Consider the following 17,154-nt stretch of genomic DNA (forward strand, 5'->3'; position numbering starts at 1 on the left):
TCATAACCCCATTTACCTAGCTATCTTTCTTTCAATATTCAAGTTAGGGAGACCCTTCTTGTCCCTCCTCACCTCCCATGAAATCAGTGTTTGGGTGATGCTCTCTATCTTCCTCTGCTGAGCTACTTTAATCATACTATTTTTTTACTCTGCATTGCCATTATTTGTTTATATCTGTGTCTCTCTCCAAGAAGCATTATGGTAGAGAAAAATGAACAAATTTTAAAATATCATAATGATAATAATATCACTAATACAATGCAAGACCCTGTTGTAAGCACTTGCTGTATGTTTATCCATGTAATCCTTACAATGCTGTGAGGAGGGTAGCTATTGCTGAAGTTGAATCAACATGACTCAGTGATAGATCGAACGTAGGGCTAGAGATGAAGGAAGAATCTCAGCTGACTACCAGGTTTCTGACTGGAGCAAGTGGGCGAACAGTGATGGAGGTGCCATCTATTGAGATGAGGAGTACACACAGGCAGTATGTGAAGAAGAGGAGTCTGGGTCAGGGTAGGGGAAAGAGATTTTCAGTTTGGGTATTGCCATTCTTTTGCCATTCCTTGATAAGCAATCTTTCCAGAAGCTTCAGGAATAATGCAAGTAATGAATTTTTCCCTCTGGCAGGCATTTGGAAACACCACTGTCCATCTCAGTAAAGCAGACTAACCTTCCAACATTTCTTCGCTAGCTTACTAGAAGCAGGAGGGCTATGTTTTTGGGATCCTGGCCTTTTTCTCACCTTATGCTCTGGCTTGCGGCTCCCAGAAGACAGCGAAGACACCGTGGCCTTGCAGCCTGCAAGTTCCTGCAGTTCCTGTACCTCCTGGCCCTCATGTCCATCCCTCAGCAGGTGTGGGCGCCCCCTTACAAGATAGGGGTTGTGGGCCCTTGGGCTTGTGATCCTTTGTTCTCAAAGGCTCTGCCTGAGGTCGCTGCTCGATTAGCCATTGAGCGGGTCAACAGGGACCCATCATTTGACCCGGGTTACTCTTTCGAATATGTGATTCTCAATGAAGACTGCCAGACTGCCAGAGCCCTTGCCAGTTTCATTTCTCACCACCAGATGGCCTCAGGATTTATTGGCCCTGCCAATCCTGGCTACTGTGAGGCAGCCTCGCTCCTGGGAAACAGCTGGAACAAAGGGATTTTCTCCTGGGCTTGTGTGAATTACGAATTAGACAATAAAAACAGCTACCCGACCTTTTCTCGGACGCTCCCTTCTCCCATCCGTGTGCTGGTAACTGTCATGAAATATTTCCAGTGGGCACATGCCGGAGTCATTTCCTCAGATGAAGACATTTGGGTACACACTGCCAACCGAGTTGCAAGTGCCCTTCAGAGCCGTGGCCTGCCTGTAGGGGTCGTCCTGACCACGGGACAAGACAGCCAGAGCATGCGGAAAGCTCTGCAACAGATTCGCCAGGCTGACAGAATTCGCAGTGAGTGCTTTCTCCCCGCTGAGGTTTAAATGTGGTTTCGGGAGGAAAAAAAAAAAAAAAAAAAAAAACGATCTCCAAAAGGTTTCCTACCCTTCCACCCTAGGAGAGCACCCCCCCCCCCCAGGTTTTCATGCGTCTGCCCTCTTTCACTCCCACTCAGGCTCGAAGACCATCTGGCTTCAAGAGAGCCTATTTTATGAACGAAATACAAGTACAAAGAACTTGGCAGTTAAGATGCCCTTGGATTCCAGTGCCTACACGCAGCATCAAGAGCAACTGTAGCCACGTACCCTTCTTGCCTATAGGACCCCTGTAGTTTCAGATCAGCCAAAGCGGGGTGCTCTTCTGGCTCCCTTTTGGTCCGTTCTTGTCACCTGCTTCATCACATTTCACTTGGAACCTGTCTTCTCTGGACTCCAAAATATACATCCCTTCTGTCCTCTTACCCCCACCCCCAAAATAGGGCTTATCTCTTTGCAACACACAGCTAACTGATTCAGAGGGCCCTAGCTGATCGATAAAAGCATAGTAAAATGTGGAGAATGCCCAGATTTTTACCTCTCCCTTCCCATGAGAAGGTTGACGCTCAAAGGTGATTCTTGCAGAGGCAATGGACAGAGCGTGAAGCAAAGGACTGACCCTGCAAACCTTCCGCCACCAGAGCTAGCTGGGTAGGTTTGGGGGAAGAGGAGCCCTTCCTGGTCCTCTTGAATCAGATGTCTCTTACTCACTCTTACAGCAAGCCCTCGTGGCACAGTTTTGATATTTTCTAGTCCAGTGTTTTAAATCTCCACTTTACATTTTTTTCTGGAAAGTGGCAGAGATTTGTGGAACACTGTTCATTTCCCCTTTGCACCACTTGAGACCGGCCAGCTCAGAAACTCCTTCTCAAATTGATTAGTGCTAGGATTAGTCCTGGTCCCAGTCATTTCCTTAACATAACAATGAGTTTGTTAGAGAATGGTCCCGTTTAGCCTGGCCTGTAAACAGAAACCCATTTTAAATTTCAAAGGTCACCAGTATTGGACCTTCATTATGATCCTTATGGGAAGATGAGGACAAGAAGGTTTCATTCCCAGAACTACAGTAGTCTGCTTCCAGCTCCAGTCTACAAGATCCTATAATGTTAAGCAATCAGTGGGGCTCTGATTACTTCATAATAGAGCTTGATTCTTTCAAAGCAGAGCACAGAATTATTTTTAAAGATATAAAACCATTTCCAGGGAGGAGTCATGCCAGAAACAGGCTAACAGATTTAATATCGTAATTTTATAATATGTCACAAATCTTCATGAAGCCCCATGTCTCCTGCGAGCTTACAGTTCAGTGAGTGTTTCCCATCCCACCCATTCTAAATAGTATACTCTTTGAAATGACAGCTTGGCCTCTACCATGAAATGTTAAATAAATCCAGGCTCTGAAGCACTTTGGACATCAGACTGAGTGAAGTTAGGACTGAGTGCTTGCCACACACAAGTCGTCCGAGTCAGAGACGTAGCAGATGTACATATCATTGACCCACTATTCAAGATTCATTCCTTTGGGTCGATGTTTCTCACTCTGATGGCATACTAGAAGTACTTGGACACTTTTTCAAAATGACCAGTGCCAGGATGCCACCTGTGGAGACTCTGGTTGTCTGCAGTGGGGCCCCAGCAGAGATCTTTCAAATAGCTTTCCAGGTGCCTGTAAAAATGTAGCCAGGGTTAGGAACCACTGCTTTAAGTTAATGAAAATGCAAATCAATGGTCCTGACTTTAGGTTGCCAGTCATTTCTGTCTTAATATAACTTGGTTTAATCAGATTGTCTTCTTTAGAACACTATGCACCAGCACATTAAAGGAATGGAAGTTTTAAGATTGGAGAAGGAAAAGCCTAGAGAGGAAAGTCTGTGGTTATTGAGCAGAGGCAGACTCTGGGTAGGAAATGAAGTAGGGACTCAAGGCGATAAAAGGGAATGAGGACAAGGCTCTGCACTGCAGGATTTTGCCTCTGGTTTCTGACAAAACATAGGCAGACTCAGATGAGGCATGCTGGGACCTTATTGACAGGAGACAGAATGGGGCTGGGGCTGGGGAGCAGGGAAACTGAGCCATCAGTTGGGATGTGGCCTCAGTATGACCTCTACCAGTGTGGCGTAGCCAAAGATGTGTGGGACTTGGATCTGGTACAGCCAGCTGTTGGCACCTGAGGGCTCACTGAAGCAGTGGGTAGGGTGCGACAGTGGGAGTTGTGGAATGGGGGTGAATCAAAGTAAGCTAGTGAGAGCAGTGTCTCAGCCAGTGCAAGCATGAGAGGCAGGATTCAGAGCATGTACATAAACAGACTATCAGGACTCGAACTGAGTGGCCTGGGGGTAAGGGGCACATTTTTTATCCCATCAAGCAAGTGGGAGATCTGGTGAGAAACAGAGCCAGAGGCCAGTGAGTAGGAACTGAGGCAATAGGGCGGTAAGGAAGGTTAACAACACACCAAGCACAGCACATACTAGATCAAATCTCTGATTTTCTAGCCCCTCTTCTCGGGGTGGACGGAGACTGCTCAAGTATTCCTGGCTGTTATCTCTCTTGATTAAAAGGCACTAAGCTTTTTGTGTGAGCTCAGCCCAGCCCAGCCTCTTCCCTATTCCGTTGGCTGTGAGGCTACTTCTTACACTGTGGGTCCCTGGCCGAACCTTCAGAGAAGGACTCTTGGTGATGTACAAAATATGGTGGAAATGGATTCTTTCCTTCAGAAAGGCCCAGCAATATCTGGCAGTCATAAAAAAATTGTTGAAAGATTGGTTTTGTCCAGCCTGCTCACAATAACAGTGGTCCCAGCCCCAGGTGGTGGTGTAGTGAGGAGTAGATGTGAGGATGAAGGGGAGAGGAGGTTTATCTACTTCTGGTTGGTGGGTCGCTTGTCCTTTCTGTAAATTTAGATTTCCAATGAAGAAGCATCGCTGGCACTTCACTGGAGTCAGAAGAAACGTCTCTCTCAGAATCAGGTCTAAATTGTTCTCACAGGATACTGAGGTGGTGATAACACGTAGTAGTAAAGATGATAATAATTATAACAATAATAATAGCTGTGGGCTCTTCGGAGGGGAAATAGCAGGGGTGTTACTAGACGCTGCCATAGAGACAATGAGAGCAACCATAATACCACTTTACATGTGAACAGCTCTCTACAGTTTACAAAGTATTTGCATATAGATAATCTCATTTAATCCAGGATTACCCAAAAGATAGGTATTTCCTTTCAAGTTGTACAACACCTGTGAGTCTCACATAACAAGGAGGTAGGTGTAGGCCTTTATTAACGACAAACAATGGAGTAAATGAAGTCCCAGAGAAGGGGGGTTTCAGCCTTTCTTGCTCATTTTCCTTGAAGCTTCAGAAGCAATTACCAATAATCTTTGTTTCTGACAAAGTCAAATAATATAGATAGTAATCGAAGACAAAGGTCCTCAATTTACAGTTGTGCTTATAGAGGTTGTGGCTGGCCCAAGGGGATCAAGCTGAGTGGGCATGAGGGCCAAAATCCAGTTCATTCTCTACTTAGACCATTAGCCCTGATGGAGATTTGGATCCCCTGGCATAAAAGAGCACTCACTCACCAGGCGGAGCACCTGTGGGGTTGCAATGACCCAAAGGAGTTTTGTTTTTGTTTTTTGCTTAATCTCACAAAGGCTAGAAGGAGGCCTCACTAAAAAGCTCTTTGGGGAACTTTTCAAATGGCTATTTCAAGCCCTCCACTCCTCTCCTCACCTTTTTGCCTATCAATGCTTGGCTGATTTGTGAAATCCTTTCCATTTGGGTTTACCAGGCTGTTGAGCCATGGGGACGCCTTTAAATCCTTTCAAATTGGGAATGCTTCATTACAATATGATATTTAGTAAATAGGACACAGAATGGTCTTCGTTTGTTCGAAATTAAAAAGCTTATTACGATGTTATTGCTGGGGATCTGGCTAGCCTCTTCCCATCTATTGGAGATTATTATACATAAAAAAGACCAAAAAAAAAAAAAACCCAGCAACATTGGTAATAGCTAATATTTGCTGAGAGTGTATTGTGTCCTAGTCATTTTGCAAGGGCTTTGTATAGACCATCTCATTCCATTCTTGCAATATCCCTGTATTATTATCTAACACACTTTATCGGGCAGCCCCGGTGGCGCAGCGGTTTAGCGCCGCCTGCAGCCCAGGGCGTGATCCTGGAGACCCTGGATCCAGTCCCATATCAGGCTCCCTGCATGGAGCCTGCTTCTCCCTCTGCCTGTGTCTCTGCCTCTCTCTCTCTCTCTCTCTCTCTCTCTCTCTCTCTGCATCTCTATGAATAAATAAATAAAATCTTTAAAAAAATAACACACTTTATGGATGAGACTATAGAAACCAAAAGAGGTTAAAGATCTTGCCTAATGTCACACAGCTAGTGAATGGGAAAGTCAGGCTATATGCTCCGGTTGGTCTAAACAATGCCTCTCAAACTTTGGGGCTTGTTAAAACACATGTTGTGGGGTTCCTTCTGCAGAGTTTCTCCTTCAGGGAGGAAGTTTGGGGAAGAGCCCCAGAATTTGCATTTTTAACCAGTTCACAGTGGTGCTGATGCTGCTGGTCTAGGCATCATTCTTTGAGAACCACTGGGTCAAGTGAAAGACTTATACTCTACTGCCTCCTGCCTACCTGAGATATGTCTCTAAAGCATACTCACTTAAGATCGTGTGTGCCATGTAGGTGTATAATTCAGCTCTTCCATTTTTTTCTTAATTGTTGGGCCCACTGATGAAATTCTTTTAAGCACCTGGAGGTAGCTGGTGTTGGCCTTCTTTTCCTACAGTAGTAACAACAATGACATAATACTATGGCTAAGAGCCTTTGTGTCGATAGAGAATTTGGTATAGAATTTGGTAGAGATAAGTATAAGTCAATGTAAATGGTCAAAGACAACCCACTTTCATGAATGGGTTCAATGGGTAATGATAAAATTATTGAAGACCCTGCACAAGAAGAAATCTCTAAAGAGGCTTCCAGCATCTAGACTTCCAGCATTTAAGAGGCCTTCTCTGTCTAGCAGTTTTAAAAAGTCAAAGAAAACATATGTTGCAAGGTGTGGCGAAATATTAAAAACTTCTCTCAAGATGGGCAGCATGTGAAGGCAATAAATGCACTCGTAGTACCAGTTTTATTGGATATGAGAAAACACAATCTGATGTAGGTAGAATGGCCATTAAATGAAACGTGTGTCTGACATCGTACTGAGCTACTTGCACTGGTTCAACACAGGTGGCAGGTAAGGAAGTGGTGGTCTCTGGACTTAAAGCCAAAAAATGTGTGTGTTGGGGGACAGAGGATATCCTCAGCTGATAAAAACAGTCACACATCGCCTCGGTGCAGTGTTCTTACATTGTGCTTTGAAGGCCTCCTGTACCGAATCACACACTGTAGGGCAGAGCTGGGAAACATGCAGATTCCAGAGTCTCCCACCCTCTTCTTATGCATTCATTTTATAGACTGCCTAGAAGAAAGCTGACAGGAAGAGGGTCTGGATGTACTTCTTTCACAGTATGGCCAGATGGCTGAATCCTGGGGGAATGTGAGACTTGGGATAAATCACACAGCATGCCACCCCCTCCCTCTGGCCCATGTACCTTCCCCCCTCTCTCAACATTTGTTAAAACATAATATGTTAAAATAAATTTCAGTGATAGGAGATGGCACAAAAGGGTTAAAATGAAGATAAAGAACAGTAGAATGTGGGGTGAGGGGGGTTTTGTTTTTGTGGACTGGGAGCAAGACTATGGGCTCTTAGTATGAATGTGACTCCTAAGGACTTAGATGTGAGACTGGGCTCAGTTTCCTCCACTAAGGACTCTATAGACAGTAATATGCAAGAAAGAAAAAAAATAAACTTTGCCTTCTAAGAGACACAATTCCTCTATCTCAAGGAACTATCAGACAGACTATTTCAATACAAGAAGGGAAAGAGTTGAGCAACTTAGTAATAGACTTCTTGTGGAGGTTCATGATGTTTCTAGCTGCTGGTGTTGAAGGTGAAAGAGAAGGTCCTGGACAGCCTGCCCTAGTGGGTACTACAGTATGAAGACACAGCTGCTGGATATCTTGAGTGGGGTTCAGGAAGCTCAGAGAAAATGCTAGTATCATACTGTGGTGAGATGGGATCTCAGGAGGATGTATCTCCTGATCCTTGTTTTGGCTAGAGAGTGGCTGACTATTAACAATCAGGATGGAAACTTACAAATTAGTATTCTTCAATGATCACCCAATGACCCAGGCCTTGTCCACTAATCCTTTCCTGACAACAACTTACAGGTAAAAATCCCATTTTAATGAATGTAATTTTGAGATAATAAAGCTATTTAGTAAAATCATCATGTAGAACAGATGCATCCACAAATCTCTGTTCACAAAGCATTCAATCTATTAAATTAAGATACTTATTTGAATTCAGCATATCTGCTTCCTACTTTAGTCATGTTCAATGGTGAGGTCTTGCCATGCAAAAAATGAGGGAGCCTGTGACCAGACCCTCTCAAGGCTTACATTTGCTCATCTATCAAATAATAGAGGAATGAAAGGAACTAGTAGGTCTCACAGAGTCTTTCCAGTTTGAACATTCTGATTCTTTGTCTAAAATATCCTTAGTATGGGCCAAGGAGAGAAAAATTACAAGGCGAGATTAAGGTTGAGGGCAAGGTCTTGAGCATAGTTAATGACACTAAGCATTAAGGAAAATATGGTAGAATTTACCTGCTCAGTAAATATTGCTTCAACTTTTTCCTTCATACTAATAATCCAAATATGCCCATGCTTCACATCTCAAGGAATCCACAAAAGATACCCAAGTGTACAACCAGACATTCATTTAAACGATGTTCATTGGGTTCATAATATGTACCAGGATCCAGAGATAAATAAGACACAGTACTTGACTGATCATTGGGTACAAGCTGATGCCAAGAAAGGGGTACGATGTGATAATAATTATTTAATAGCTGGCTTGTCAGGGGAACATACCCCTGATTTGTAACCTTTGCTGATTTTCATGGAGTGATTTCCATAATCACTCCCACCATACCCAATTTCAAGCTATAAGTCTGACACTGACTAGCACACATAAATCCCTGAAAATTTAACTCCAGGCTCTTGTGAACTAGCACCAGCCAGCTCCAGCACACTTCTGAGGAAGTGTGACCTTATGAGTGGTGGCTCTCTTCAGCTGAGGGCAATTCTTAGAGAGGTGTTAGCTATCCTCTCCTAACACCAGCCGCAGCTCCCCCCTCCCACACACACACACCAGCAACTAGGAGAATGACTGCTTCCGTCGTCAAGTGTACCTCTGAGTGGTACACCATGGCTCCCACTACACATAATGTATGTTAAAGTATTTGCGGTATTTCAACCAACATAAAGCACTTAATTCCATTTAACATACTCCATCTAATGAAATAATTTTAATATTCCTTGAAAGATAGTAAATACAATTTTATCTCTGTTGGGTAATCTTGGTCAAGTCAACTAATCTCTGTTTTTGTCAAAGAAAGATACCAATATGGACTTATTTGCTAAGGATCCTGGTGGACAAACTGACCAACTAACGGAAACACCAGACATAACTCATTTCTCTCCCTCAATGGATCTGTTACTGTACTAATTTGCCCAAACCAATTCACGTTTAATAGTGTAACCAAATTTAGGGAGTTCGATGTCTTTGGTTCTTATTTTTCCTTCTGAATCCAGCTCTTGCCTTGTCAAACCTCTCTGGCACTCCATTTCCCCATTATATAATGTGTAATTATGCACAAAGGAGACTGAATTCCTCCTGTGGCTCATAAACTAGCTCCAAAGATATCCTACAGTATCTGAAGGAAGATTTAAGAATCAGAATACAGGCAAAACCTTTTGGGTCGATTATATTGAAGGCACTAATGGTTATTTGAAAACTCAGATTATGCTGTGTTTGTGTGTGTTTAATTTAAATCATCTTGATAACTTGCTAGTTACTCCTTAAAAAACTGAAAGGTGTCAGCTCTAGGTGAAAGGGGATAGTTTCTGGGAGTATTTATCCAGTGTCAAAAGGTTTTTGAAAATGGATGAAGAAATATGTAAATGCCAAAGACCAGTCACTGAAAGTAGTTAAGCGTACTCAGTTCCTGAGATTAAAGGTTCCGTGTAAGCACGTATAATTAATATTTACCAATAGCAATAGGACCTTTGCCTTTCTTCAAGGAGCTCAGAATACTTGCCAGGCATTATCTAATTAAACTACTCAATGTACCTGTGAAATACTTTGGAATCTACATTTGAAAGATGTGGGCACTGAAGCACAAGTGGGTTTAAACTAAACTCATTTAGCATGCCAAGGGGGAAATTGGATAGAAGACTTTGAGTCTCATGATCTTGCTGTCATTCTTCAACCGTGGCCTCCTCTAATCCACTCTATTCTAGCATATCCTTGCCAAATAACATAGTTTCATAAGTCTAGGGAGAATTAAATAGAATGCAAAGTAATTCCAATTATAGAGAAGTTAGATTTTTAGAAGTTGATCATATCACCCACAGTATCATTAGTATTTAGAGGTGAATGTGAGCTAGTATCATTCATTGTCTATAATGGCCATGGTAAGGGTGGGCACAGTTGTGCAAAATTTATTGGGATGTATGTTTGCTGAGCTGGACAATAAATAGCAATGGTGAGAATGTCTCCCATCTTCTCCCTCTAGCCTTTTTATTCTTAGGTATAAGAATAGCTACTATTTTTTGAGTGCTGTGTGCTAAGCCCATTATATGAATTGCTCCTTCAATCATCACTACCACCCCACAAAGTATATATTTATGATCTCCATTTTATAAACAAGGCAGAGAGAGGTAAAGTGATTTACCTAAGGGTATACAGCTAACCATAACTAGTGATGCTAATATATAAACCTGAATCTTCCAATCCTAAAGCCTCTTCATTATGCTACCTCCCATTTGCTAAATTTTTTCTTGCTGCTGTCTAGTATTAGGCTCTGCAGGTTGTAGACATGTCTGTTTTGTCCTTATGCTTAATCCAGAGTCCCTGAACATCCTTCAACCTTAGCTCGGGGCTTCAACATCTTGATCATCTCAGAGGAATAAGATAAAAATAATTTACCAATTGGTTATAACACATTTATTTATTTCTCCCAATCTGTGGTTTTTGGAATTCTATTTTACTAACATATTACTACCATAACCTCCCTGCTTTGTTGGTTTCAGTAATCATCATGTGTATGCATTCTGCTTTGATTGGGGGAGAGACTCAGACGCATCTCTTGGAATGGGCTCATGATCTGAAAATGACTGATGGAACCTATGTCTTTGTTCCTTATGATGCCCTGCTCTACAGTTTACCTTATAAGCATACCCCCTACCAGGTCCTGAGGAACAACCCAAAGCTCCGTGAAGCCTATGATGCTGTGTTGACCATTACAGTGGAGTCACAAGAAAAGACCTTCTATCAAGCTTATACTGAGGCAGCAGATAAACATGAAATTCCTGAGAAGCTGGAGTTAGATCAAGTAAGTGAAGATTTACAAGTTACCATAAATGGAGACCCTCAAAAATCAGGAAGGTCAATATTGTTCCTATGAAGAGCCTCTATTCCATAGGCAACCCAATCAAGAGCAGACAGCCACACACAAATTAAAAACACCTTTTGTTTGCAGGAAACATTTATAAAACAAAGACACATTGTTGAAGAATTTCTTTTTACTGTCAAGCCGCCTACAATGACAGCATGTAGCCATGAAGGATAAATAAAATATATTTAAGAACAGAGAAACAAAGGTTTTATATATAGTAGTGCTGTTCAAAGGGGCTAGAGAAAAGAAGTCTTATTGCGACCCAAGTTCACCTAGTTTGAATAGTTCTAAATCTCTTCAAAATAAAAGAGAGCTGGTGTTATGAGACTATATTAACTTTATTATTGATGATAGCAGTATTAGAGAATGCGGCTTCTGTTTGTTGGCATTTGAGCTTCCCAATGCTGAAACTGAGGATCACCCAGACTTCTCCACCTAGTCAACAGCATTGCAGGATGACCATATCCTGGCACCATGAGGGCATGCCTTCTGTAAAATATACAGCCTGGAGGAGCATAGGGGAGTATGTGTTTCCTGTAGGTAGCTGGCTCCCAAGAAAGAGAGGTTAGGAGGGGCTGGGCTACACAGGCTTAGTTTTCCTTCCAAATTAACCTGTCAGGTTAAGTCACTCCTTCTTTGTGGGAAGGGATCAGTAAGGGGGTGAAGAGAGGTCAGGGTGTTTTTTTGTTTTTTTGTTTTTGTTTTTGTTTTTGTTTTGCTAGTAGAGCTATCTCTGTATGAAAGGAATCATTTGGAATGGGGAAGAATTCCTCCATCACAATATGCAAGATATGCTATTTACATGTGTATAAGTGGAATATATGTATAAACATATTTCAGATTCAAGTCACAGACACTTAGGACTGGAGGAAGATAAAGGAGTGGGGAGGGGAAGAAAGCAGAGAAAGGAATGGAGAGCAAAGACAAAAAGAGGAAACATACAAAGAAGACAAGGGATATGGGAGGAAGGCGGGGAGGCCAAAGATAACAGTTAAATTTGAAAAAAATACAGAGGGGTTTTTTATAAGTTGGAGGCCAGATATAGAAGAAGGCAGTGATTTTTAGAAGTATTTATTTTAACATGCAAGTAGGAGTAAAAGTTCTAGCATTTGCTAGCTACTGTATCAGTTATGATGCTTCTGGCTGCGAGTTCCACACACAATGGCCCAAATAATTTTTTTTTCAAAATTTGAAGGTATGGGAACTCGAGGGTCAGTTAATTTATCAGCTCAATGATGTTATCAATGAACCAGGTTCAACTCCTCTTTCCACTTTACAAGCCATTGCATGCTATCTTATCATCATGATTTGGTTGGTCTTATGGTCCCATGATGGCTGCCACAGTCCCACGATAGCTGCCACAGTTCCATCATATATTATAGGTGGAACTGTCTCCAGATAAAAATAGGGAATGTCCTTTTCTTGTGCTTCTAAAGAGTGAGGAAATCTTTTCCAAAAGCTCCTCAAGCAGACTTCTCTCCACACTTTCCTGATCACATTCATGTCTCCTATGTATACCTAAATCAGTAATTTAGAAAGAGGAACAAGACCATCATGATTGACCCTATGGCTGCTGAAAAAATATGAACAGAATTGAGATTTTGTTAGCAGGGAAGAAGGCTGTCAGGCAGGCATCTGATTGTATCTAACACTCACATTTTCTATGATATTCTCCTTTATATCCACCCTTTAATGTCTTTATCCTATAGACTTCTCCCTCTGAACAAATTATTCATATAAAACTTTAGTTTAAATATTGATAACAAAGATTTTGCTGATTCTTGTTCTGATAAAATAGTGATTAGTAGAGATATTCACAGTGCTGACTTTGAATTTTATTGCTACTGAGATATTTATAATAAATCTTTCCTTTAGGAGACACACACATGTTTAAAAACAAATGGTCAGTTTGGTCAAGAATTGGAAAAATCCCTTAAATTTCTAAGAATGGTTGCTCAAAGCAGTTGCTTGGTGTATTTATAGGCAAGCATAGAGATGGTGAAGTTTTGTACTTTTTAGCCAATGTTATGGCACCACATACATACACACTGAGTCTTTTTACTTTAATCACGAAATTGAGGGAAGGAAAAAGGGGTGTGTGTGTGTGTGTGTGTGTTGTACATACATATATATGAACAGATATATGGATACAAAAAACTCAGACCTTCTACTCTTAATATTTGATCCAATCTCTTTGTACTTGTGGAAAACATAAGGTAATTAAGGCAAGAAAAAAAAAAGACACCATTATCTTGGTTGCTAGGCAGCCTGTACTCTGCTTTAGACAAGAAAATAGACCTAAAACAAAGAATCTAGATTTTATAAAACAGCTTGTTTGGATGCATTTCCACCCCCACTTTGCAGTTGCCTAAGGTATACCTTCATAACCAAAGATTGAGAGAGCAATGAGACAATTATCTTCACATTTCTGATAAACAAAACCTCCTTTTTCCTAAATTATTTTGCTACAATTTTGAAGGCAGCTGTTATAGCAGAATGGTAAGGAGTTAGACACACTTGGGTTTAAATCCCAGGTTCCCACTTACTAGCTGTGTGTCCTTTTTTGAGTCTCAGTTTTCTCATCTGTAAAATGGGTTAGTGATCGACATCTTCTAGGATTATTGCAAAGATTGAACAAAGTCACATATGTAAAGTAACTAGCAGAATGTCTGGCTCACAGCTCCCTCCCTTCCCACTTTTTCTTCCATTGGGCCAGAATGACCATATACTTATCATCTTAGTTAAAATCTCCTTTCAGCTCCTTATTCTTGAAATTTTGATTACTGGCAGAAAATCTCTCAATAGTTTCAGCTATCAAGATTATTTTGCTTTCAGAATTCCAAATGGTATTCTCTTAGATCCAATTATGTAGTGCATTGTTTGTTTGTCCCTGGGCTCCTGTTGTTTTTCCCCTATTCAGTCAACAGATCAACAATTATTTACTGAGCACCTGCCATGTGCCATACATTATATTGAACTCCAGATAAAACAGTAAACAAGACACGTTTCTTGTCAGTGGTGTGTTGGAGCCAGTTTACAAAAGCTGATTGTGTGCATCTTTTCCCAATTCTGTGTTTAGTGGCATCATATTGGTAGCTAGAAATCAGGCATTGGGAGTGTTTACACCACAGAAATTGGTAAATGATACAAGTAAGAGCTATTTTCCTTCTCATAGAGTTAAATATTTACTAGTGCATCGCTTGTTCCTGATCTTATTGGGTGTAAATTCTTGAGAGTGAGACAGTTAGTAAATAAGTAAACAAATGAATGAAAAACATGGCTGTATTTCTCTCTTGCTCAATAACTTCCAGTGGAGTTGAAATTTCTACAGATAGGCTATATTGCCTATAGCAGTGGCTTGCAATCTCTTTTAATTTATGCCTTTACTTCTTTAAAAAGTAAAACCAGACTGTCAAAGTGATACGAGCACGTAGTTTTAAAAGTTAAGAAGTGCTAAAAAGTTTGCATCAACAACAAAACAGTCCCTAGTCTTCCCTCCTACCTTTCATCAGAAGCAATCACTTTCTTGACCTTTTAGCTCTTTATTCTGGCATTTACCTCTGGGTTTCTAAATACTATACTGCTACTTGTCTGTCTGTCTCTCTCTCTCTCTCTGGTATCTCTTGATTAATTAATTTTATTTATTTTTTTATTGAGAGAGAGAGCAAATGGGGAGGGGCAGAGTGAGAAGGAGAGAAAACCTTTTTTTTGTTTTGTTTTTTTAAGGATTATTTGAGAGAGAGAGAAAGAGAAGGCAAGAGGGGGGCCAGAAGGAGAGGGAGAGAGGTCTTAAGGAGACTCTGTGCTGAGCATGGTGCCTGATGCGTAGTTTGATCTCAGGACCCTGAGATCAGGGCTTGAGCCGAGAGTCGGATGCTTAACCAACTGCACCACACAGGCACCCCATGGAGAGAGAATCTTTAGCAGACTCCATGTCCAGTGTGGAACCCAACTTGAGGATCAGTTTCACGACCCTGAGATCATGACCTGAGCCAGAACCAAGAGTCAGACACTTAATGGACTGAGCCACCCAGGTGCCCTTTGATTAATCAATTTAGATATTATTTTTTGACTTTCTAATTACAGTTGAGGATTTTTTAGCTCTTATATCCTTCCTTATATTCCTTCAAAGCTTCCTTATAGGTATGCCACAATTTTTAGTTAAATTCATATTTTATTTTTAATATTATACCTATCTAAATATCATTGATTGCTGATCCACATAGTATACTGTGGTAACAAATCATTCTACATGTAACATTTGATTTTTACTGGGATTAATAATTGCTTTGTTTTTAAATTTGTTTACCTTAATTTGAATTTCGAAGTCTTTCCACATTGATAGAGCTATAGAATTTTCACAGAACAATTTTATACATAGTAAAAGCCCCTTATCAATTTCATTTGTTTTTTCTGAGGCTTTCCACCCACCTGTTCCAATATAAATTTATTGTTCTCTAAAGCTTCTGCAAAACTGTTATGATAAGATCTCCCTAATATCCTGGAAAATCTCTTTCTCTTTTTTTTCTGTGCTGAATCCATTATTCCATGAATCTTGTGACTTGTTTTTTTGTTGTCTACTCTTGTTTTGGTGGAGCACATTCTTTAGTGAGAAAGATACATGGAAGGTAAAGTTTTGAAATTTTGTATGTCTGAAAGTCATTATTCTATCTTCATGATTGATTGTTTGAGTATATAAATCTAGGTTAAAAAATCATTTTCGCTTGGGCGCCTGGCTGGCTCAGTCGGAGGAGCATGCAACTCTGGATCTCAGGGTTGTGAGTTCGAGCCCACATTGGGTATAGAGATTACTTAAAATCAATCAATCAAATAAAATAAAATCATTTTCCCTTAGCACTTTGAAGACATGGCATTCTGTCCTCTTATTTCCATTGTTGTCATTGACAACTCCAATGCCATTGCTATTCCTGAATCTTTGATGCAACCTCTTTACACTCTGCCCCACCCCAGCTCCCCCAGAAGCTTTTTTAAATTTATTTTTTAATAATTTTTAAAAAGATTTTATTTATTTACTCGTGAGACACACACATACACACACACACACACAGAAAGAGGCAGAGACACAGGCAGAGGGAGAAGCAGGCTGCCTGCAGGGACCCTGATGTGGGACTCGATCCTGAGACTCCAGGATCATGCCCTGGAATGGTGCTAAACCACTGAGCCACCTAGGGATCCCCTCCTCCAGAAGCTTTTAAGACTATCTTGTTATTCCTGATGTTAGGAAATTTCATGATGATGTTTGGTCCTTGCCATATATTATGCAGGATCTATTATGGGGCCTTTCAATCTCATTCCATCTGGGAAATGTTTGTATATTACTTATTTGATAATTTCCTCATCAGTACTGTCTTTGATCTCTCTAGAAATACTATTACTTGTTTATAGGATTATCTGGGTTGATTTTTTTTAACTTATTCATGAGAAACAGAGAGAGAGACAGAGACATAGGCAGAGGGAGAAGCAGGCTTCCTGCAGGGAGCCCAGTGTGGGACTTGATCTGGAGACCCCAGGATCACACCCTGAGCCAAAGGCAGATGCTCAACCGCTGAGCCACCCAGGTGCCCCTAGGTTGATTTTGTCTAATTATTTATCTTGTATCATTCATGTCTTTGTTATAAGTTACTCTTCCTAAAAGAGTTTCTCAATTTTGCATTCTCATTTACCGATTTTTAAAATTTTTTCTATCACATTGTTAATTTCCAAGAGTTGGTTTTTGTGGTTTGACGATTCTTTTTTTTTAAGGGATTTATTTATTTATTCATGAGAGACACAGAGAGAGAGGCAGAGACGTAGGCAGAAGGAGAAGCAGGCTCCTCACAGAAAGCCTGATGCAGGTCTCGATCCCAAGACCCCAGGATCACCACCTGAGCCAAAGGCAGATGCTCAATTTCTTTTTTTTTTAATTTTTTTAATTTTTTTTTATTTATGATAGGCACACAGTGAGAGAGAGAGAGGCAGAGACATAGGCAGAGGGAGAAGCAGGCTCCATGCACCGGGAGCCCGACGTGGGATTCGATCCCGGGTCTCCAGGATCGCGCCCTGGGCCAAAGGCAGGCGCTAAACCTCTGCGCCACCCAGGGATC

General features: G+C 41.1%; 1 protein-coding gene across 1 annotated transcript in view; it reads left to right on the top strand.

Annotated features, from left to right (window-relative positions):
* The first annotated feature begins 715 nt into the window (after positions 1-715).
* GUCY2F (guanylate cyclase 2F, retinal) overlaps positions 716-17,154 on the top strand; it is a 99,195-nt gene continuing 82,756 nt past the window's right edge. Inside the window, exons 1-2 of the mRNA XM_072818338.1 lie at positions 716-1,445; positions 10,686-10,987. Coding sequence (XP_072674439.1) covers positions 716-1,445; positions 10,686-10,987 — 1,032 coding nt within the window. The remainder of the gene's footprint in view (positions 1,446-10,685; positions 10,988-17,154) is intronic.

This window comes from Canis lupus, chromosome X (genome assembly GCF_048164855.1).
Source record: "Canis lupus baileyi chromosome X, mCanLup2.hap1, whole genome shotgun sequence".
NCBI lineage: Eukaryota > Metazoa > Chordata > Mammalia > Carnivora > Canidae > Canis > Canis lupus.